We start from the raw sequence: 24,439 nt of genomic DNA, 5'->3' as shown, positions 1-24,439 counted from the left end.
TGCCGTAAGTGTGGAGAAATCGTAAGTGTAGGGAGAATGTACTTTACCTTTTACCTCATTTACAAGGTACCACCAAGGCAAGATACCACCACCATGCCTCGACTTATGTTCAGGCCAGACTCGTGTACAGTGAGGGCCTCAGTGCTGATTGTGAGCTGAAGTCCATAGGCTGGCAGTAGGGTCACCCCAGGGGCAGTTTGACCTCCTTAGGGGCCTGCTCTGCAAGTTTATTTGTTATGTCGTATTCTGTTGTGGAAATTTATCACCAGGATTGGCTGTGTGCTTTTACACAAAGCCAGGATAAGCCACAAAAAAGGAGAATGTAATGAAGATCATAGTGATCAACTGATGATTGAGGACAATGGTTTTTAGAAAGAGAGAACCTGATACAGTATAGTAAGCCTGATAATGTTTCACTGAACCAGAAGAAGAACAGCATGTACCATTTTTCCAACTGTGATCTTCATGTGGACAGATGAGTTTATCCCACCCCTCAATATTCAAGTGTGCCAGCAAGCATTATGTTTGAGTTGACAGTGGTCAGCCAGAGCTTTCATTGCCAATATTTATTGTTTATTGAATACTCTAAATATTAAATATTAAGTATGCATTGTTTAATTTATTAATGAAATTTAATGTATTTGAATTATTATTTATAATATAAGTTAATGTTATATATATTTATAATTTATAATATATAAATATATAATATGTAATAGTTAATATTTAAGTAGATAAATAAGCATTAAATATTTTAGGAATTCTATCAGCTCCTCCTCCTCTTTTTTTTTTTTTAATTCAGTGAGAGAAGGGGAGGCAAAGAGACAGACTCCTGCATGAGCCCCTACCAGGAGCCACCTGGCAAGTCCACTGGGTGGTGGTGCTCTGACTGGGCATTGCTCTGTTGCTCAGCAACCTCGCTCTTCTACTTAGTGCCTGAGGTGGAGCCCATGGAGCCATCCTTAGCACCCGAGACCAACACGCTCCAATCAAGCCATGGATGCAGGAGGAGAAGAGAGAGAAAGAGAGGGAGGGGGAGAGGTGGAGAAGCAGATGGGTGCCTCACCTGTGTGCCCTGACTGGGAATCAAACCTGGAATATCCACACACTGGACTGACACTCTTCCACTGAGCCAACCAGACAGGACAGCTCCTCTTAAAGATCTGCCTTAACACTGTGTGCTTTATTTTTATATTTTTGTTTAATGACATACGTATCTAGTGTAGAGATTTAGGCAATTCTGTAAGACTTGCTATTAGGAAAAAAGTCAGTAGAGACAACAGTTTTCCATTTTTTTCCTCAATTCTTTAGGAATTTGCATGTGTCTCTAACTAAAATGCCTATATTAAGTGTGATTTTTTTTTTTTTTTTAATAGCTTGAGATGTTACCAATGTGGACTTCTCACAGTGGACTAGGGGGTTAGGGCTCTTTCACAGCCTTGTGTCCCTTACCTGCATCAGTGCTTCCAGCTCTTCTTCCTCATGAGTTCCATTATGGCTTTCACTGGGTCAGCGATTAACATTGTTAGACTCACAGTGAAGCCATGATCTGTGTGAGACTCTTCTTCCTTTCATAACACTTTGTTTTCTGGAATTAATAATTGTTGCGTGTTTAGTTTTCTGTGTACCTTTTGCAGGTTGCAGTTCTATTGTTTTGCCTTTTTCTAATTTCTTCTTGTCAATTCAGACATGTTAGGATTTTTCATTTTCCTAAAGAACTTGAAGTCTTCTGACCCACTTGAGTGTCTTGGGTGTCAGCCAGGCTATGCAGCTGCCCTGAGTTATTTATTTATTATTTATTCAGTGAGAGGATGGGAGGCAGACAGACTCCTCCTGCATGTGCCCTGACCAGGAGGATCCATCCAGAAAGCCCACTGGGGGCAGTGCTCTGCCCACCTGGGGTGTTGTGTTTCATTGCTTAGCGGCTGAGGCCTGGAGCCGACCTTGGTGCTCAAGGCCAACTTGCTTCAGTGGAGCCATGGCTGCAGGAGGGGGATAGAGAAAGAGAAGTGAGAGGGGGAGCAGTGGAGAAGTAGGTGAGCACTTCTCTGAGGGTTTCTTCGTTATCATCCTGTAGGCTCCTTGTGACCTTAGTCATCTCCTCCACCTCTTTTTCTCCAGCATCAGTTTTTTTCCTGGATAATTTCCCTGTCTTGCAGGAGCACATCTTTCACTAACTTCTTGAGAAAGTGTGCATGGGAGGTAAAGGTTTTGAGGCCTCATATATCCACAGATGTCTTTTTTACCCTGATACTAATATATTTTTCTCTTTGTCTTTATTTATTTATTTTTAAATTATTTTTATTTATTTTATTTTATTTTTTTACAGAGACAGAGAGAGAGTCAGAGTGAGGGATAGACAGGGACAGACAGACAGGAACGGAGAGATGAGAAGCATTAATCATTAGTTTTTTCATTGCGCATTGCGACACCTTAGTTGTTCATTGATTGCTTTCTCATATGTGCCTTGACCGCAGGCCTTCAGCAGACCAAGTAACCCCTTGCTGGAGCCAGCGACCTTGGGTCCAAGCTGGTGAATTTTTGCTCAAACCTGATGAGCCCACGCTCAAGCTGGCGACCTCGGGGTCTCGAACCTGGGTCTTCCGCATCCCAGTCTGACGCTCTATCCACTGCGCCACTGCCTGGTCAGGCTTCTCTTTGTCTTTAGTTTTCCGAAGTTGGTTTTGGTGTGACTTGGTATTTGTTTAGGCTAATCCTGTTTGTGGCCACTCAGCTGCTTGAATCTGTACATTTGTGTCTTGTCAAATTCAGAACATTTTCAACTATTTCTTTTTTTTTTTTCTTTGAGGAGGGGAGATAGACTCCAGCATGTGCCCCAACTGAGATCCACCTGGCAACCCCCATCAGAGGCTGATGCTTGAATCAACAGAGCTATCTTCAGCGCCCAGGCTGACTGGGGAGAGGGAGGAGAAGAGAAACAGATGGTTGCTTCTCATGTGTGCCCTGACTGGGAATTGAACCCGGGATGTCTGCACAATGGGCTCATGTCTATCCACTGAACCAATCGGCTAAGGCCAACAACCAACTTTCCTTCCTTCCTTTCCCTCCCTTCCTCCCTCCCTCTCTCCCCTCTCTCCCCTCTCTCCCCTCTCTCCCCTCTCTCCCCCATATGTGTCCCCCCCCCACACACATGTGTCCCAACCTGGGTCCATCCTGCATCCCTGACTGGGAATTGAACCCGGGATGTCTGCACAATGGGCTCATGTCTATCCACTGAACCAATCGGCTAAGGCCAACAACCAACTTTCCTTCCTTCCTTCCTTCCTTCCTTCCTCCCTCCCTTCCTTCCTTCCTTCCTTCCTTCCTTCCTTCCTTCCTTCCTTCCTTCCTTCCTTCCTTCCTTCCTTCCTTCCTTCCTTCCTTCCTTCCTTCCTTCCTTCCTTCCTTCCTTCCTTCCTTCCTTCCTTCCTTCCTTCCTTCCTTCCTTCCTTCCTTCCTTCCTTCCTTCCTTCCTTCCTTCCTTCCTTCCTTCCTTCCTTCCTTCCTTCCTTCCTTCCTTCCTTCCTTCCTTCCTTCCTTCCTTCCTTCCTTCCTTCCTTCCTTCCTTCCTTCCTTCCTTCCTTCCTTCCTTCCTTCCTTCCTTCCTTCCTTCCTTCCTTCCTTCCTTCCTTCCTTCCTTCCTTCCTTCCTTCCTTCCTTCCTTCCTTCCTTCCTTCCTTCCTTCCTTCCTTCCTTCCTTCCTTCCTTCCTTCCTTCCTTCCTTCCTTCCTTCCTTCCTTCCTTCCTTCCTTCCTCCCTCCCTCCCTCCCTCCCTCCCTCCCTCCCTCCCTCCCTCCCTCCCTCCCTCCCTTCCTCCCTCCCTCCCTCCCTCCCTCCCTTCCTCCCTTCCTCCCTTCCTCCCTTCCCCCTCCCCTCCCCTCCCCCCCCATATGTGTCGTCCCCCCCCCCCCCCCACATGTGTTCCAACCTGGGTCCATCCTGCATCCCCACCTGGGGCCAGTGCTGGAGTACCCAGCTATTTTTAGCGCCTGAGGCTGTTGCACTCTGGGGGAGCTATCTTCAGTGCCCAGGGCCATACTCAAACCAGTTGAACCACTGGCTGTGGAAGGAGAAGAGAGAGAAGGGGAGAGGGAGGGAGGGAGGAGAAGCAGATGATTGCTTCTCCTATGTGCCCTTACTGGAAATTGAATCTGGGACATCCATATGCCGGGCCGATACTCTATCCACTGAGCCATCAGCCAGGGCCAACAATGTTTCTTACACGACTTTTCAGCATTGCTTTTCTTTTCCTCCAAGACTCTGATACCAGTCTTAGATCTTTGTTATTTCCCACAAGTTTCTAGAGCTCTTGTTATTTTTTTCCTCCACTCTCAGTTTGAGTAAATTTTATAATTTATTTCTTTTCTGAGATTTTCTATTCTATTTTGAGAGAATTAGTAATTGCTTTTTGAAGCTTCTTGATGATGAAAACCCTTTCTGATGATCCCAGCGTCTGCTTTATCTCACTCAGTATCAATGTCTTTTCTCATTCAAACTGTGATTTTTCAGGTTCTCAGAATGAGGAGTGTGTTTGATTATATTCTGGAGGCTCTGCAGAGTGTTTTAGGTAGGAGGTGCTGGCTCCTACTTAACTCTTGTTCTCAGCAGCTCGTGGCCCTGATGGGGTTAGTGTGTGGTCCTGGCCTGGTTGGTAGGGTATGGTTCCAGTGACGGCTTGTTTCCAGAGCCCTTTCAGTGGGTCAGACTCATTTCCCGGTGTTGCTGGGGTTCCTGCTGGACTGGGGGAAGGATTTGAGGAGTTGAGAGGGGGAATCTGGGGCCTTTGGTCTCCCCTGAGGCTGGATGGAAGGTGGGGAGATTCTAGGCTTGGCTTGTTCCCTGAGACTAGGTGGAGTTCAGAGGGGCAGGGGAGGGTGTATTGTGGGCAGATGGGGCACCTGGTAGGGTGGAGGTTGGGAATCCCTGTCTGATTTTTTCTAATGTCACCTGGAAAGGGGGAGTGCTGGTACTTGGTGGGGTGTGAGGTGTTCTGCTCAGTCCCTGGGCACACCCAGGTGCAAGCTGAGTGCCTGTACCCACTGTCTGTGTCTGCTGCCCCTTGGCTGCTCTTTTGGCCAAGAGGGCACGATTTTCATGGGGATTATTTTTTTATTTACTCTTATTGGTGTCTGAGTTGTAAGCCTCTCTAGCACCCAGTCTGACATAGATGGGGATAAAAGAGAAAACTCTAGCCAGTCTGCCTTTTTCTTACCACATTGCAGAGATCTGCAAGTGTGCTTAATCTCCGAGAAAAAAATGCAAACTAAAATGAGGTACCATTTTTTCCCATCCGTTTGGCAAAAATAAAAATACTTGACAGTACTCAGTATTGGTGAATGTTTGAAGAAATAACTTATTGGGATGTAGCGTGGTGTAAGTTTATAGAACGTTTTTGGAGGGCATTTATAAACAGGTGTTAAAATTTGAAATGTATTGTACATAGTCTTTGGTCTGAATTTAACATAATCTGATTTACGGGAATATTCAAAGATAGATGTCCAGATAGTTTTAATGTAGCCTTACTTTGCAGCAGTAAAATACTAGAAATAGCCTAAAATTCAGTAATGGAGAATTGGTTAAGTAAGTAATGGCATAGCATTGCCTGTATTTTACAGTTAATTAAGACTAAAGTAATTTAAAGTACTGCTGAAAGAGTGACTACAGTGTATTAATTTCTTTTAAATTGTAGAAAAGTTTGTACAGTTTCATAAAAACGTATGTGAAAATGTATATATGTAGGCAAATAGTGACAGGAATAAGACTTGTCAAGCTGTTAAGAGAATTTAATCCTGGACTGGAAACAGGGTATTAGGGTGGTCAGGGTGTACTATGGGGGATAGGATATTTAAGTTTCTTGAATTTAAACCTCCATGATTAAAAAATTGTTAGTCATGCTACATTTTTTTTTTTTTAAAGTGAGAGGAGGGGAGATAGACTCTCACTTGCGCCCCAACTGGGATCCACTCAGCAACCCCTGTCTGGGGCTGATACTCTGCCCATCTGGGGTCATGCTCGCAACTGAGCTATTTTTTAGCACCTCAGGGGGAGGCTCTGTGGAGCCATCCTCAGTTCCCGAGGCCAACACTCTTGAACCAATTGATTTATGGCTGTGGGAGGGGAAGAGAGAGAGGGGGAGAGGGAGGGAGAAAAAGAAAGAACAGGAGAAGGGAAGGGAGGAGAAACAGATGGTTGCCTCTCCTGTGTGCCCTGACTGGGAATTGAGCTCGGGACGCCCACTCTCTGTCAACACTCTACCACTGAGCCGGCTGGCCAGGGCCTCATGCTACATTTGTAATAGTAAAATATCTAATTATTTTGTAATGACATAGACTATACTTCATGAAGTTTTTCTTTCCCTCCCTTTTGTAGGACATGACCGATAATACCAACAGTCAACTGGTAGTAAGAGCAAAGTTTAACTTCCAGCAGACAAATGAAGATGAGCTTTCCTTTACGAAAGGAGACGTCATCCATGTCACTCGAGTGGAGGAAGGGGGCTGGTGGGAGGGCACTCACAACGGCAGGACTGGCTGGTTTCCCAGCAACTACGTACGAGAGATCAAGCCCAGTGGTAAGTAGCACATCGGCAGAATGGACTGATGCTTTTCTTTTAGGTGAGAAGAAACAGAAAGAAATGAATGTGCTCAGTATATAGTAAGTGTTTTTATTCAGTTGGAATTGTGTAAATGACCCTGGGCTAAGTATTCAAATTCTTCCCTACTCTCTTTTGTTCAGTGAAAGTTATTTTTTTACTTTACCCCCACATTGGGGGTGTAATGACTTCTGACCAACTGGTACTAAGTCACAGTTCTCATGACCCTCTCTTTGGGTTTGATAACTTGCTAGAATGGAACTTGGGGAAGTGCTAGTTACATTTACTGGTTTATTATATAATAAAGGATACAGATGAACAGCTAGATGAAGAGGCACTTAGGGTGAGGTCCTGAAGGGGCCTGAGTGCAGACCCTCCTGTCTCCACGGAGTTGGGGAATGCCGTGCCCCTGGCAGGTAGATGTGTTCCTCAACCTGGGAGCTTTCTGAAATCATTTAAATGGGAATTCTTGTTGGTTAGTAAGAATACAAAGTGAATGAATTTTTACTTTTTGGGTATTTGTGCTCATGGAGTTTTGAAAGTTAGCCTTTGCCAATTAGATTGGAAGGAGAGTTTGTATGTCTCAAAGTCTTCTTCAGGTGATTTCTGGGAGTTATTTTCAAATTGATTTGAATGTCATCAATGTCATCTCTTGGTAATATAGTATACCATTGAACAGTATGGGGGTGAAGGGTACTCACTTCTGACTGGTAAGAAATCCAAGTGATTTTTGACTCCCCCAAAACTTAATACTGATAGCCCACTATTGACTGGAAGCCCTACTAATGACATCAGCAATCAATTAACACATTCTGTATGTTAAATGTCTTATATACTGGATTCTTATGATGAAGTAAGCTAGAGAAAATATATATTATTGAGAAAATACATATTTACAGTATTTTGTATAAAACACACACACACACGAAAGTTGATTCATGTAGTTCAAACCTGTGTTTTCAAGGGTCAACTGTAGTTGCATCGTACACTGTTACCCTTTTAAAGTCCTCAGTGTAGCACAGACATCTTGCTCTCAGGTCCCATTTTTGGAGTCGAGTGTGAGGCCTGAGAGCTGGTGGGGACAGATGCAGCTCTAAGGAGAACCTGCCACTACTTATTTATAAGTGTTTACTTAATGACAGAAGTGACTGCATCATTTTGTTCATTGATGGGGTCACATGGACTCCCTAGTTTGTGTATTCAAGTAACTTTGAAAAAATTTTTTTCTGTTTACTTTTTAAGGCATAAGGAGTAACATTGACTCATTAGTGATCCATTATGCTAATTACTCTTTATGTGACCGTTGAACCAAAGGAATAATGTCTTTTGGGGATAACTTCCATCCCTAATGTTTTCAGGTTACCCATGTATTGTTATCCACGGCTGATTTTAAATTTCGGCTTTGAAACAAATACATAAAACCACATTTTACCATATCCCTTTAGAATAAAATGCTAGGATCACAATAACATTTCAGTATTGCATCTTTTGAGTAATTTATGTGGCTTTCTGATTTTGGAATAGGTTTTGTTTTTTGAAAAGTATGTATAATGTAAGCATTGTAATTTACAGTGTAATTAATGCTTCATTTTCTGTAAGCAGAGTGTGCCAGGTCTTCTAACTGGTGGTCTTGTTAGCATCATTTTTTTTGTTAAACAAAAACACTGACTTCCTTTAAATTGTGAGTTTCTCTTTTGATTTGATACACAAATATTTTTATTGAACAAACAAAACTGAGGTCTGCCTTTAAGTGATATCTATTGGGCTGTGTCTCTCTAGGTGAGTTCTCAAGCTTGTGCAGTTTCTACTTCATGTCTTGGAGAAGTAGAAGTACCGTAACCATGATTGTTTGCCCTCTTGTGGTGAGAGATGGCAGTGTCTGGTCAAGTTTCAAAGACAAATAAATACCTTCTGAGAGTGCATAAGGATATTTCTAATGCTTGCTGGGCAAACAACACTGCATTCTTTCTGAATCTGTGCTATTTTATGGAAGGTATATCATTGTTACTTAGCGTTTAATTCTGTACACATTGTTTGGTATGTAAAACTCATGGATATCTACCGTGTTTTATATACACAGATGTATATGTTTTACACACACACAGTAGAGAGTATCTTATATTCAAGGGAGATGGAAGGAAAGACACAGCATGGCTGGTTCTGGGAGTGAATGAGGCTCTCAGTCATTAGTGGGCAGCATGAGGAGGTGCATGCAGTTGGAAAATGAATCCATTGAGGGCTAAGCTGGCTGGGTGTATAAATCATGTTCTATCCTCACAAGTACAGTTTCATGTGTGCTGCATACACATTCAGCACATTTCTTTCAAATAATTTTTCTGACACGTTGAGTTAATTCTCCCATTTCTAGGTAGCTTATTATCTGTATAGTATAAAGGCTTTATTTAAAAATAATCTTGCCTGTTCAGGTGGTGGCGCAGTAGATATAGTGTCGAACTGGGATGAGGAGGACCTAGGTTCGAAACCCTGTGGTTGCTGACTTGAGCACAGGCTCATCCAGCTTGAGCAGGGGCTCACCAGCTTCTGCACAGGGTCACTGGCTTGAGTGTGGGATCATCAACATGACCCCATGGTCGCTAGCTTGAAGCCCAAGGTTGCTGGCTTGAGCAAGGGGTCACTCACTCTGCTGTAGCCCCCCCCCCCCCCATCAAAGCACATATGAGAAAGCAATCAATGAACAACTAAGTAGACTAAGGAGTCGCAAGGAAGAATTAATGCTTCTTGTCTTTCTCCTTGCCTGCCTGTCTGTGCCTGTCTGTCCCTCTGTCTGTGTCACAAGAACAACAAAAATCTTACTTTGGATTTTGGTTAACTTGAGGTGATAAGTAATAACCTAGGCTAGGCAGTTATGTGACAACTTAAATGTAACTGTCAATTGCTGATCCATAAATCTTTAATGAGTAGTCACACTGCCACTTCCTAAATTTGTCACTTTTAATATTTTCAACATCAAAAAAATGACAAATGCAAGCTGTTGGACACAGTTACTAATTTAACTGTAAAAGAACAGTACTTAATATATTTTTGTGCAGAGAAAGGGACAAAGGTAAGACAGCCTTTTCTTGGTATTGCTGGAAATAAGTGTGTTCTCTAGCCCTCACTCTTCTTTGGTGGGGAATGGGTGGTTGTTCAGTGGAATACCCTCATACCCTGGATTGAAGAACTATTCTGTCAGAGAAGAATAACATTTGCTTCCTTGGGGCGCCTAGAGATTTTCTTGTGCTAGGCAAATCCTGAAGGTCCTGCAGGAGCATGGTGTAGACTTGGGATGCACACCTTGGCAGGGTTAGGCTCTGGTGTTTGATTTCTTAATGATTGTATACTCAACCCCTGAGTAGCCAGCACACTGCCTTGCTATTTCTCTGGACCAGCAGAAAAGAAGCTTAGATAGAAGCTTCTAGGCTTTTCATCAGTTTTACAGGTCACTAAGAGATCCAGCCCATTCTACTCTGCCCAGGTTGTACCTGGGCTGTGTTTTATTCCAGCCCCTGGGACCAACCCCTTCTCCATAGGCCTGTTCCTGTCATTGCCAGTGTTTTTCATTCCCTTTACTTTTAGCACCTACGGAGTCTCCATACCCCCTTCTTTTAGTGCATCTGTGTTTAACCTTTTCAGTAGTATGAACGTTTATGTACATCCTTGTGCCTCCTGACCTCCAGAGTACAATCATCCAAAAATTTTTATTTTAAAAATGTTAAGGCAACATTTAAAAAAAGGCAAGTGTATGTTCATCTTGTGTCCATAAATTGGTTATCAAACAAACATGATTTTAAGTTAATAAAACTATAACTAGAACTAATTTCATTTTTGAAAAAAAACTCACTCCCAGGGGTCAGTGAGCATGAAAAAAACTCACTACTCAAAGGTTAAATTCTATTGTTTTCAACATTTTTATAGTTTATTGCAAGAAAGGGAATGCCTGTTTTTTCAGTTGTCCCCTGGAAAGGTAGCACTAAATTATGTTCTCACCATTTCTTCACCCCCTCAGTTATAGTGAATCCTGTCACTTTTTAGCTATCAGACACATCCACCCCATAGAACCAATGATAGACACACACCCATCCTATAGAACCAATGATGCAAACACATACATAGGACTAACGGTAGACAAACACCCCCCGCCCCGTAGAACCAGTGATAGACACACACATACACGCACACTAAGAGCCATATTATTCATTAGCAAGAACCTCTTCAGTACTGAGTATGCTTAATATCTCTTGAATGGAAGCCATGTAATTTAAAAATATTTGAATTCTTGCAGTATTCATGACTGCTTCCATTGTTGTCACTTGTGTGGAATTTTCTAAGGCAGTGTGTTGTTTTCTGGTTTTTGCTCCTATTTAGGGTGACCTTCCTTCTCCTTTATATCACTTTGAGTCAGACCATGTCAGACTTTTGCATTCTGAGTGATGAGAATCCCTGAAATAGAGTCCCGACTGTAGGTCTTGATGTTTTAATTTTGTCACATAACTGCCAACATTTCCTCTACTCTTGTTTGGGTAATATTTTACCTTTACTACACTCATGTGGGTAGCTCACAATTTAGTGTTCTTTGCTGACAACAATGGAGCATAATCTTTCAGAGATTTTCAGCCTGAACTAGGGGAATGGGCTAATTGACACATGGCTGTGAAGGATGCCAGCTCCCTGACCTCAGGTTGTTGAGCATGGGAAGGTGGTGTGGGCACTGGGATGACTCCCTGGAGATGCTCAAGCCTATTGTTAGCTCCCCTTTTTGATTTATTCCAATTGAGGTTGCTGGGCCAGCCATGTTGGGCTATGTGGGAGGCTGATGTATTTGATTGTCTCTGGTTTTGATCAGTAAAACTACATTGCATTTTATTTCAGAAAAGCCCGTATCTCCCAAATCTGGAACATTGAAGAGCCCTCCCAAAGGATTCGATACAACTGCCATTAACAAAAGCTATTATAATGTGGTGAGTAATTGTAAAACATTTTTAAAGAATACCTTACTTTTTTTTTTACTCATTTTTTTTTTTTTAGAGAGGAGAGAGAGACAGAGAGGGAAAGAGAGGAGAGAGAGAGAGAAGGGGGGAGGAGCTGGAAGCATCAACTCCCATATGTGTCTTGACCAGGCAAGCCCAGGGTTTCGAACCGGCGGCCTCAGCATTTCCAGGTCGATGCTTTATCCACTGCGCCACCACAGGTCAGGCGAATACCTTACTTTTTTGAGTGTCTCTAAAACTCAGCAATGTAGAATATAGGTAAACTACATAGAGTATGATAAGGATATAAAAATAAAAATCATTATCTGGACTGACCGGGTTGTGCAGTGGACAGAGCATTGGCCTGGGGTGCAGAGGACCCAGGTTTGAAACCCCGAGATCACTGGCTTCAGTGTGGGCTTACCAGCTTGAGCGCGGGGTTGCTGGCTTGAGTGTGGTATTATAGACATGACCCTGTGGTTGCTGGCTTGAGCCCAGAGGTCGCTGGCTTGAGCAAGGAGTCACTGGCTCAGCTGCAGCCTGTTGGTCAAGGCACAGATGAGAAAGCTATCAATGAACAACTAAGCTGCCGCAGTGAAAAATTGATGCTTCTCATCTCTCTCCTTTCTTGCCTGTCTCTGTCTCTTCCTCTCTCTCTCACTTAAAAAAAGTCATTATCTGTCCCACACATACAACCACCATTAATGTTTTGGTATATTTCCTTCTAATCTCTATATTTTATAATTTTATATATTTTTTAAAATCTTGTGTATATGCAATTATACCTTGTTTTTGTCATATAACTTTGTATTGTGATTATATCCCCATACCATTACAAATCTTCAAAAATGAGATTTTTAAAAGATGTATAAGGTGTTTCAAAGTTTAATGTGCATTGAATGCCATTATGCTTAGATTTGGAGATTGTAAGTACATTAGATTAATATAGTTTCTTTATATTTTAACATAGTCTTTTCTGGGAAGGGTGTGTGTGTGTATGTGCATATGTGTATATACATTTATACATATATACATATGTAAAAATATCAAATAGCATGAAATTAGAGGAGAGCATCTAAACATTGTACATAGCAAAAACAAGTGTTTCCGTGTTGGATTTTGAAACTTAACATGAATATGAGCTTAAAAAATGTCTGTGGTGTTAAATTTGATATCTAATCTAAACCTTCTTTGTCCCTACACAGTTGCATATTGTATAGAAAATAGAAAATGATACTCTTTATTTGAATAAAATTTTACATTGCTATTATATATCTATTTGGTTGATAAATCAGCAAAGTAAACTTTTAAATATGGAAAGTGTACATTTATTTAATGTTCATGTACTTTTATTGATCAAGGGATATATAAATCTGAGGCCATGAATATTTTTGAGTTTTTGAAGTGAAATTTAACAACTGATTAATGTTTCTTTGTGGCAGGCCTTTTGCCATGAGTGTTTTATCTTCTGTACTTTTACTAGGAAATGGTGAAAAATTATGACAGATTTGATTATGAATCAGTTCTGCCACACTGACCTATTGCCATAGTCTTCTTTGCTGTAAGCCTGCATACTCAGCTTTCTTCTAATCATTTACCTTCCATTTGTCCTCAAATCTTTCAGAACAATTTGGCCCGAGGGAAAATTCATTCATTTAACAGTGAATGAATGTCAGTGTTAGTGCCCGCTCTGTGCCAGGCCCTGTTGTTGGGCATATAGCAGTGAACAGAAATGGCAGAAATCTGTCCCTTATCAGCATATATTCTAGTGCATGGATACAGCTAATGGTTTTCTCTCACCTCCTATGTCCATTTCTTTGCTTGCTCTTTTCATGAATTCATCTTACCACTTCTTGTTCACTGTGTCCTGCATGTGATACCACTAAACATATGCATTAACAGTATTTGACTTCTTTTCCTCGATCTGTCAGCTCCTGATCTTTTCCTGAGAAATCTTTTATTTGAGTCTTACCTTCTACTTCTCTGGTTTCTTTTTTCTTTTCACCAATCTTCATTTGGACTCTTAACTTCCACCCTAACTCTGTCAATGTTCAGAATGTTGGACTTCTCAGCATGTCCTGTCCCCAACTCCGAGTGGCCACCTTCTTTTCCCGGTTATGCTCAGCTCTCCACATCCTCTTCTGTTCTGTCTGTTGGACGTTTGTTCCTGGGATATGATTCCACTAACTTGTTTGCTTTTTAGTATATAATGTGTTATATGTGTGGTTTTGTGCACATGGCCATAAAAGACAAAACCTTTTTTGTTTCTTTAGGGTTTTTAGTAGGAAAACAACTTTTAACTCATGGTGTGTTTTCCTGTTGCATTCTTATGTGACATGTTGGTGTCTTTTTTGGGGAGTGCTGCATGTGGTGAATAATACAGTCATGCTCCATAGTGACATTCCAAAGAGGGAGGTACTTATTTTCTATTAGAATTTAAAGTAGTCGCTTCTTTCCTGTGGTTTTGCTTTCCGCAGTTTCAGTTAACTATGGTCAGCCGCAGTCTGAAAATACTACATGGAAAGTTTCAGAAATAACAATTTATAAGTTTTAAATTGTGTACTGTTCTGAGTATCATGATGAAATTTCCTGCTGTCCTGCTCAGGACAGGAATCATCCCTTTGTCCAGTGTATCCATACTGTCTATGCTACTCACCTGTTAGTCACTCAGTAGCAGTCTCAGTTTTCAGATTGACTGTTGTGGTATCACAGTGCTTGTGTGTCAGTAACCCTTATGTTACTTAATCATGGCCCCAAAGTGCAAGAGTAGTGATGCTGGCAATTCAGAAATGCTACATTAGTAAATAGTGAATGTTTAAATTGCAGTTGTTGCTTGACCAGGCGGTGGCACATGGATAGAGTGTTGGACTGGGACGCAGAGGACCCTGTTCGAAACCCCAACGTTGCTGGCTTGAGCATGGGCTCACCAGCTTGAGCGTGGTGTTGCTGGCTTGAGTGTGGAATCATAGACATGATCCCATGGTCGCTGGCTTGAAGCCCAAGGTCACTGGCTTAAGCAAAGGGTCACTCACTCTGCTGTAGCCTCCCCACCCCACTCAAGGCACATATGAGAAAACAATCAGTGAACAACTAAGGTGCTCTAACGAAGAATTGATGCTTCTCATCTCTCTCCCTTCCTGTCTGTCCGTCTCTCTGTCTCTTTCTGTCTCTCTCTGTCACACACAAAAAATTGCAGTTGTTGTACACGTAAACTCATGGAATTCATAGAAAACCATCTTTTGGTATAGCACTCTCATTTTACATTAGAGAAAACAGTAAGCTCTAGAGGTTAAAGAAATTGTCCAAAGTGACACAGTGATTAATGATTAAGACAGGAATTAGTTTCAGTGTTTTGTTTTTTTTTTACCTTTTTTTTGTGTGACAGAGACAGAGAGAGGGACAGATAGGGACAGACAGACTGGAAGGGAGAGAGATGAGAAGCATCAATTCTTTGTTGCAGGACCTGTCCCTCATTGATTGCTTTCTCATATGTGCGTTGACCCACGGTGGGGGGCTACAGCAGACCGAGTGACCTCTTGCTCGAGCCAGCGACCTTGGGCCAAGCTGGTGAACCTTGCTCAAACCAGATGAGCCTGCGCTCAAGCTGGCAACCTCAAGGTTTCGAACCTGGGTCCTCTGCGTCCCAGTTCGATCTCAGTCCACTGCGCCACCTCCTTATCAGGCGTTTCTGAATTCTGTATTTCCAAATTGTGTATTGTCAGCGTAAAACAACTTCCAAACCTGTAAGAATTTTTATGAGTTTCTTTGAGCCAAACTGTGAATAGCTGGGAAGCAAAGTCTCAACGGATTGAGAAAGTGCTCCCCAAAATGGCGGTTTCATCCCTTAGAATCAAGGGAAAAACTGAAGGGGGGGTTATATGAAATTGATTGGTGATGGATTAGGGAAGAGGGAGAAAGCAGAGTTGGGGTGGGAGAACCTCAGATTGGATAAAAGTGAAAATGTACACTAGAACCTCTCTTACATAGGGAGGCACATGATAGGTTAAGTTAACATAATAATAACAATGAAAGGGTTTGTTGGTTCCTACTTGGTGGGATGCTTGCCCTGAGGGGACAGGAAAAAGATTACCCCTACATTTCAAAGGCACATCATCAGGTGCATATTGTAGATGCAAACAGACAGGCTTTAAAAGCAAACATTGACCTTGTTTGAACAGAGAATACTCCCTAGGACATGACTACCTACCATAAACCGCTTTTAGTTAAAAAGTTTCAATTTCAGACCATCCTGTGTGTTTACTTTAGGTCCCAGAGTCTGTATGGACACCATGCAGGCTTTCCCTGAGTTTGTCAGGTTCAGCATGTGGCCCCTTTTCATCCACAGTATAAAAGTAAAATATAGGACAGAATATGTAACACACAGAAGAAAATGCAGTAGATAATATTATGTTAGTCATTTTTACACTTCCTTTTGTAGTTTTGTTTTCACAGAAAACTACTGAGGTATAGGTATTTTTAATCCCACTGAAAGATAAGAAGGCTCTCTTAAGAGGCAAGACCAGTGTGGGCTGATGTTACTAAATACAGTTGCCTGAAAGATGACTTAAGTCTTAACTTGGGATCAGTGGAGAGCAGTGAGGAGATTGTTCTAGGTGAAGGTACAAACATTTTAAACTTGAGACACAGAAGATAAGCATAAATGAGATCGAGTATGTATCTTGCTGCTGATATGTAATGGTCAAGACAAACTGAAAAACACTGAGGTAAAAATTGATTCTTACTGATTTATGACTGTTATTTTGGCAGATTTATCATCTATTTCTTTCCTCTTTGTAACTCCCATTGCACACATGTTGGTGAGCATGGTGGTGTCTTACAGGACTCTAGGTGCTGTTAAATTAATTTTTCTTTATTTTTAATTATCTCTACTGATCTCTTTGCTGAATGTTTTACTTGCTCACATCTGCTATTGAGCCTCTTAGTAAATTTTTTATTTGTTGCACCTTTCAGTTCATGATTTCCATTTGATTGTTTTATAGTCAAATAGACTATTTGAGTCATTGTTTTTATACTTTAATTCTTTAATTTTTTTTTTTACTGATTTTAGAGAGGGAGGGGGAGAGAGAAAGAAACATCGATTTGTTGTTCAACTTATTTTTGCATTCATTGGTTGATTTTTATATGGTTTCCTTCAGTTCCTTGAACATTTTTCAAAGACGTTATTTTCGAGCTGTTTTAGGCTTACAGTGAAATTGAGAGGAAGATAACAGAGATTTTTCATAGGTCCTCCTGCCCCCATGCATGTATGACATCCCCATTATCAAGATCACTCACCAGAATGGTGCTTTTTTTTTAAACAAAGGATAAACTTACTTTGACATATCATGATCACCCAAAGTCTATAGTTCACTTTAGCATTCACTCTTGGTATTATATATTCTATGGTTTTAGATAAATGTATAATGGCATATATCCATATTTATAATACCATAGAGTATTTTCACTACCCTATGCTTTCCCTATTCATTTTTCTTTACTCTTACCCTTGGCAACCACTGATTTTTTTACTGCCCCCATAGTTTTGCCTTTTTAGAAATGTTACATAGTTGCGATCATACAGAATGTAACCTCTTAGATTGGCTTCTTTCACTTAGTAATATGCATTTAAGGTTCCTCCATGTCTTTTCTTGACATGATAGTATTTTTCTTTTAGTGCTGACTAGTATCAAATTATCTGGATGTACAACAGTTTATTCATTCATTCACCTACTGAACGGCATCTTGGTTACTTCCAAGTTTTGGAAGTTACGAATAAAGCTGCTATAAACATCTGTGTGTAGGTTTTTGTGTGGACATAAGCTTTTAAATCCTTTGGATAAATACCAAGTAGTACAATTGCTGGAATATCTTGAGTATGTTTAGTTTTATAAGAAATTGTCAAACTATCTTTCACAGTAGCTGCACCATTTTGTGTTCCCACGAGCAGTGAATGAGAATTTCTGTTGCTCCACATCCTCACCATCATTTGGTATTGTCAGTATTCTGGATTTTGGCCATTCTAATAGGTGTGTGGCGGTATCTCACTGTTTTTTTAATTTGTTTTTTCCTGATGACATGTGATATGCCTCACTTTTTTCATATATTTATTTGCCATCTGTATATCTTTGGTGAGGTGTCTCTTAAGGTCTTTGGCCCATTTTTTAATTGTTCTTTTTTTTTTTTAAATGTTGAGTTTTAAGAGTTTTTTTGGTATGTTTTGGATAATAGTCCTTAATTAGATGTGCTTTATTTTTCCTTTATCTTTAATTTTCTGTGTAGTGTGAATATGATATGCCTAGGTGTACCTTATTTATTTATTTTTTTAAACATTTGTATGCTTGATGTTCTCTGAGCTGCCTGGATTGGATTTGTGATTTAGTGTCTGACATGATATTGAGGACATCCTTGGTCATTATTGTTTCAAATATTTTTCCTGTTTCTTCCTTTTCTAGTATTCCCATTACATACATGATTACACCTTTTATAGTTATTTCACTGTCCTTGGAAATTGTTTTGGTTTTGTTTATTTGTTTGATTTTTTGGTCTTTAGTCTCTTTGGTTTTTGGTTTTCAGTTTTTAATATTCTATTGATAAAACCTCTAGCTCTGGGATTCTTTCTTAAGTTCTTTCTAGTCTGTAATAAACTTATCAATCGCATTCTTTATTTCTGTTAGTGTTTTTGATCTCTAGCTCTTATTTTGGTTCTTAGGATTTCCATCTCTGCTTATACAGTACATCTGTTCTTGCAGGCTGAGCCTTTTGAATATTCATCACAGTTTTAAATTCTCAGCCGGTTAGAATTATCTGATGACCTTCCATGTTTGGGTCTGATGCTTTGTCTCTTCAAATTGTTTTTTGCCTTTTGTTGTACCTTGTATTTTTTTTTTTTATAACCAGATGTGGTATACTGAGTAAAAGGAACTGCTGCAGATAGGTCAGTAACGAGGTGAGATGTGAGGGAAGGGGTAATGGTCCATAGCCCAGTGATTAGATTTTAGTGAACCTGGGCCTCTGCACTGTGAACTTCACAAGTCTTTCCTATTTTTATTTTCCCTTTTTCCCCTTTTAGGTGGGGTAGGATGGTTAGGGCCACCTGGAGTTGTGTATTTCCCTTCCCCTGGTCAGTTAGCTATTATAATACTCCAGCAGGTTAGGCTCTAGTTATCTAACTTCCTTTAAGGGCAGACCTTGTTAAGAACAGTACTCTGGTGTATTACAAAATGGTTCTGTTTCTCTTCCTCAGCTGGAAGCCCAAGGGCATTTTTTTTTATACTTATTTTGGTAACTTCATCAAGCTCCCAGAGGTAAATTTTCCAAAAATGTTGAGTGCGTCCATATCACTGGGTCTGCTTGGGGTTGTCAGCTCTGATTTGTCTGCATTGAGCTCTAGCAATTTATCAGTCTCAGTTCAGGGTTTCCAGGTTCTCACTGGTTTCTGCTCATGGGTCTCTGTTTTGGTCTAATTAGAGTGCGGCTTCCTAACGTGTATTTTCCTGTCATTCTCTCCAGCCTTGGGACAGAAGTTTGCTGTGTATCCTCCCTTCTCTTCTGGATCCAAGAAGAGAGTTGTTGATTTTTCAGTCTGTTTTACTTACTGGTAGGATGGTGGCGTGACTTCCAAGCTCCTTACTCATGGAACTGGAAACCAGACGTCACTCCTTGATGTATTTATGATAGCTGTTTGGGGCCTCCTTTTCCTAAGCTCAGAGGCAGCTTCCATTGTGTGCTCCCCTTCTTGGGGTGCATGGGCCACATGTGCTTTGCATATCTTGTAATTTTTCATTGAAAATTGGACATTTTAGGAGATAGATTTTAGCAACTCTAGATTCTCAACTCTTGCTCCACCAGGATTTGTTACTATTGTTATTCTTTTGTTTAGTGTCTCCCTTTGACTAACACTGTAGTTTGTCTTCCCCAAAAGTCACCGATGAGCACTTTTCATTTTCTGATTATTATTTTTTTGCATTTTAAGCTTGGCTTCCTTGTATTTACACTTGGGGCAACAGAGTTCAATATTCAGCCAAAGCTGCTTGAAGATTGTGCTTAAACAGGCTTTCATTCATTGCTAGTGGGTTTGTATATGGTTGGTTAATAATGCATTGGAGCAGGACTGGGTTGGGTGGGAGCTTTTAGAACTTAAAAACAGTGAGTGGAAACAAAGGAAGATACAAAAATTGGTAAGTTACGTAAAAGTTTAATAATTCCTTGCCTTTAAACAATCAACCAAATTACAAGTTAATGGGAACATTATTTACAACAGTTATAACAATACAAAGTTATTAAATTTTTAAAAAAAATTTATTTATTGATTTCAGCGGGAGAGGAAAGGGGTGTGGAGAGAGAGAAAGAGAGAGACAGGACATTGAGTTATTCCCGCATGTGCCCTGACGAGGGATTGAACTAGCAACTTTTGCACTTCTGGACAACACTCTAACCAACTGAGCTATCTGGCCAGGGCACAAGATTATTTTAATGTGTGAGGAGCTCATTAAGACAAATACATGAAGATTAATAGATAAATAGAATATGGTGTGAGCATTGTAAAATGTGGGAAATATCAATACCTGTGTCTTAATCAGTTCAGGCTCTTCTAACAAAATACTAGAGATTGGTGTTGGGTAAATTCAATAGGACACATTTATTTCTCACAATTCTAAAGGCTGGAAGTTCAAGATCAAGATGCCAGCATGATTGGGTACTTCATGAAGTCTCTTTCTTGGTTTACAGAGGGTTGGTTGCCCACCTTCTTTTGTGTCCTCACATGGTGGAGAGAGCAAACTCTGGTCCTGCCATTCCTTTATTATGGCACTAATCCCATTTACCAGGGCCCTGCCCTTGTGACCTAATTACTTTCCAAAGGCTCCATCTCCTGATACCAACACACTGGGGATTTAGAATTCAACATGCATCTTAGAAGGGCATATGCATTCAGTCCACACCACTCTGCCAAAATAGTGAGACTTATATAAAAAATTTGATAGCAATATTATATGTATCCAGTAAACAAAGATATAAAGGGAGAATCTTCAGTTCTAATAATGGTGGAAATGTAAATCTGAATAGGATTTCTCAAAAATAATATGGCAGGTGTACATAGAATTCTGATAACATTCACATCCTTTAATCTAACTGTACTTTTTGAACTCCACCCCAGAAAAAGTACCTGAATATATTTAAAGATGTTTGTGCAAAAAGGTGTTTTCATAGGATTATTTGTTGTAATATAGTATAAGCAACCTAAATATGTAGCAGTACAGCATTGGTTAAGTAACCAGAGGTACATCCATTTATAATGATTAAGAATGTACTTTAAAAATATCAAAAGCCCTGTCTGGATAGCTTGGTTGGTGGGAGCGTTGTCCTGGAGCGCGGAGGTTGCCAGTTTGACTCCCTATGTCAGGGCGTGCGCACACACACGCACAATGTTTTTATGTTAAGTGCAGTAAGCAGAATATAAACTTGCATAGGTATGTGATTTAATTATGTGAAAATGCTGTCATAGAAAATAAAAGGTAGTATGCTTGAGAAGGGTTCCTTTTGAGTGGAAGAATTTTATTGCTTGGTAGTACAAGTGGTAGTGATTTTGGAAGATGACTTGGGCACTAGAATCCAGACTGTTGATGATGGAAGCAGGCCATCAGGGACTGTGGGTGGGGGCATTGGGGCCTCAGACCTCAGGCTTAGAGAGTGACAGTGGAGGGGAGAAAAAAACATTCAAGATACTTTACATATAGAGTTGATTAGTTTTTGTACACGGCAAACCCCCACTGTTACCTTTATTTTTGAATGTGAAAATTATCTGAAATCAATTTGTTTTCAGTGTCTTAGGTAAATGAATAATCAGGAGATGGGTGGGGGTTCAGGATTTCTGTGCAGTGTTTGTGTGCCCTCTTGGTGGGCTGGCCCAGTGGAAGTCCCTAGTTGCTTGTGTAGTCACTTCATTGTTAAATGAGGTTGATAGTGCTGGCCTCAGCCTTGTAGTATTGTTAGAGTATTAGCAGTTGGTTTTAAGGTATCTGGTGAAGTACTTGGCCCTCTTTAAGAGGTTTTCAAGGTTATTAGGAAGAGTATTTAGGACCATTTGGGATGTTAGGCATCTTTGAGGCCACCATACCTTCTGTTTGCAAATAAGCATTGCATTTAAGGATCACCTGGGAGAGCTGTAGTCAAGGGTGACAGGATCGTATAATTAAAGAAAACATGTTTGTGACATGCCTGAACTTGATAGATTTTGACAATGTAAGAACATTAACTGCACCTGCAGGGTGGTAACAGACATCTTTCCTGATAGAGATGAAGGAAAGCACTTCTGTAGTAGAGGCTGATGCCCACCCTGAGAGAGTGAAAGGTCTTGAATCACCTCTTTTTAAGGGATCAGGAGTTTCCTCAGTCATCATTAGGGATGAGGTTTCTTAAATAATGTTGATCTGGGAAGTTATAGGTTCTTCTGACCACCTTACATGTTCAGTGATACATTATGGTTTTGTTTTCCTCGTTTTATTGAACAAACACTTTGACTTAAAGGTGTTATGTCAGTGCTATTTATGTACAGGAAGAGCAAACAGTTTTCCTTTCACTCATGCCAAATATCTTGAAAAGGCAGAGGGTAGCTTTTGCCCTAAATTTGACATAATAGATAGCAGTCACTAATTTTAATAAATGTCCAAAATAGGCATGCATCTTTCATAAAATGCTGTAGCAAACTTGCCTGAACCTTTTTCTGTGCTCCAGAGAAATAGTAACCTGTCTTTGCCCTTTGCTTCTTGGGATGCCTGGAACTTCTGCATGCTAGGCCAAGGAGATGCTTGCAACCTTGGCATGCTGGGCCAAGGAGAAGGCCTGACTCTCTGCCCTGACCTTGACCTTGTACGTGTATTTCAAGCAGCCCCACCGCAGCTCTAGTTTTGTTGCTTTTACCTTTTACTTGTTCTTTGGCTTCTCTCCATCTTTATCAAGATGGCTTTTTAATCCTTTGACATCTGATGTCTCTGCCCAGGCCTGTGTGTGGATAAGGTTCATTATCTCATGTGCTCTGGGTATTATGCAACTTTGTTCCCTATGGCTCTCTTAGAGAGCTGTTGCCCTTCTCTCTTAAATCCTCCCCACATTTCCTATGGACGGTTGAGGGGTGGGTCTGGTGATGTCTTTGACAAATTTTGCTCCCGTTGTTTTTATATAATTTCTTTGTTTTACATGGATCAAGATCGGTGTGAAGGTTTTTACGTGGTAGCAGTAGCCTGGCATAGAGTAGGAGCTCAACATTTGGTAAATGAAGAACTGAGTTATTTAATCATAGAAAAGGCCATCTTGTAAAATAATTACCGCCTCACTAATAGAGTTATATAAGAAGTAGCTCCAAATAGGATTCCAGGTTGGGGTTGGAAGGCTGTACCAGGTGGTTTGGAAGATTCCTTTCACCTTAAATCAGGGAGCTGACACTCTTGAGAAAGAAATCTCTTTTTGTAAGAAAGGAGGCAGACCCGTAGACAAGTAGGACATAGCAGAGCCAGGTTTGTGCCCAGGTCTGCCCTGCTCTCAAGGCTAGCTCGGCACACATCGTGGTGCGGTCATGCTCATCAGCGTGCTTGCTAAGGCCAGCTTTCTGTGGTGACATCCATCATGGTGAACCTGAAGCCTTTGCTGTAGCTATTGTATTAGTGAACCTTTAACCTTGTGAACACTCAAAGAAATACTGTAATAACATAACTTCTTTCCATAGATACAGTAACATAAAACATTTTACATGGTGCCTCCAAACTTTTTAAGAGTTAATGTTATTAAGTATTAAGAACATGTAGAGGTAAACAAACTGCATTAAATCAGTAATTGTCAGTGGCTGTGGGAGTGGGGTTGCTCCTCTGTGTTCTTGCGGCCTCTGGATGCGTGGGGCCGGGAGAGCTGTGGGAACTGCTTCCTCCAGCAGCACCGCCCTTCCCTTCCTCTCTTTTCCCGAGAGGCTGGCTGTTTATTAGCGGCTCAAGTCCTATCTTGTAATTAACTGTTTGAAAATTTAAGTACTAACTACAGTTTAAATAGCCTGGGTAGAAAAGTAACGTGCCTTGATTATTTTTCCTTGTGTGGGGAGGGTCTGATTAGGTGGGTGGGAGAGGGGTTTGGACAGTTGTGCCATTCTTTATTTTTTCCCATTGTGTTTATGAACCAGGATTATGTTTTTGAAATTTGGTTTTAATTTATGATAATTTTTTATCTGGGTCAAATCTTTAAAAATTACCTAATGTTATTTATTTCTTATATGTAGTTCATTTACTTTTAAACGACTATAAATGCCATATAATATAAAACATGATACCTACCAAGATTTTCAATGAAAGTTGTAACTTGTTTGTAAAATCAGCGACATGAAAATGCTCTTTTAATGTTGGTAATAATAAAATCAGTTTCTGTATGTCTGCAAGTTAACTTGAAATCAGTCTTTCTTTGTTTTGGTTTGCTGTAATGGCTGATAGATAGTTCAGGGATTGTTTGTGTGGCTTGCCTGATGTCCTCCTTCTGTGTGGCACCATTGTTTGACTGGACTTAGTTCTCCACGCCTTTAAGCCTCAGGGAGAATTCATGCTGGCCGAGCTCAGGCTGGGTCGTTCTTCACGGCTGTGGAGTAAAGACTGCTCTTTCTGTGAAAACTGCACGCATTCGCTGGTATCCTGCCTTCGTGTGATGGAGCTTTGGCAACCTGGCTGTTAGGTGTCATGGGGTCCTGCAGCAGCCAGAGTGTGCAGAAGCCAAGAAAGAGAAGAAAGGTGATGACTGGAGTGCACAGGTGTGCTGATGAGCTTAGGGAAGAGGGCTGTGTGGCCTCCTGGCAGAGTGGACAGGCAGCGTCAGTCTGACTCAAGTTAGCCAAGTCTTGGTCCTGCGTTGG

The 24,439-nt window shown here is 40.9% G+C and overlaps 1 protein-coding gene across 3 annotated transcripts in view; it reads left to right on the top strand.

The window, feature by feature from the left end:
- Window positions 1-24,439, top strand: part of ARHGEF7 (Rho guanine nucleotide exchange factor 7) — a 151,472-nt gene that overhangs the window by 71,311 nt on the left and 55,722 nt on the right. For all 3 annotated transcript variants that reach the window (XM_066380549.1, XM_066380547.1, XM_066380548.1), the window contains 2 exons: window positions 6,370-6,571; window positions 11,462-11,550. In XM_066380549.1, coding sequence (XP_066236646.1) covers window positions 6,370-6,571; window positions 11,462-11,550 — 291 coding nt within the window. The remainder of the gene's footprint in view (window positions 1-6,369; window positions 6,572-11,461; window positions 11,551-24,439) is intronic.

Source organism: Saccopteryx leptura, chromosome 4, assembly GCF_036850995.1.
Source record: "Saccopteryx leptura isolate mSacLep1 chromosome 4, mSacLep1_pri_phased_curated, whole genome shotgun sequence".
Lineage (NCBI taxonomy): Eukaryota > Metazoa > Chordata > Mammalia > Chiroptera > Emballonuridae > Saccopteryx > Saccopteryx leptura.
Note: the sequence above shows the minus strand (reverse complement) of the source record. Positions and strands in the feature narration are given on the sequence as shown.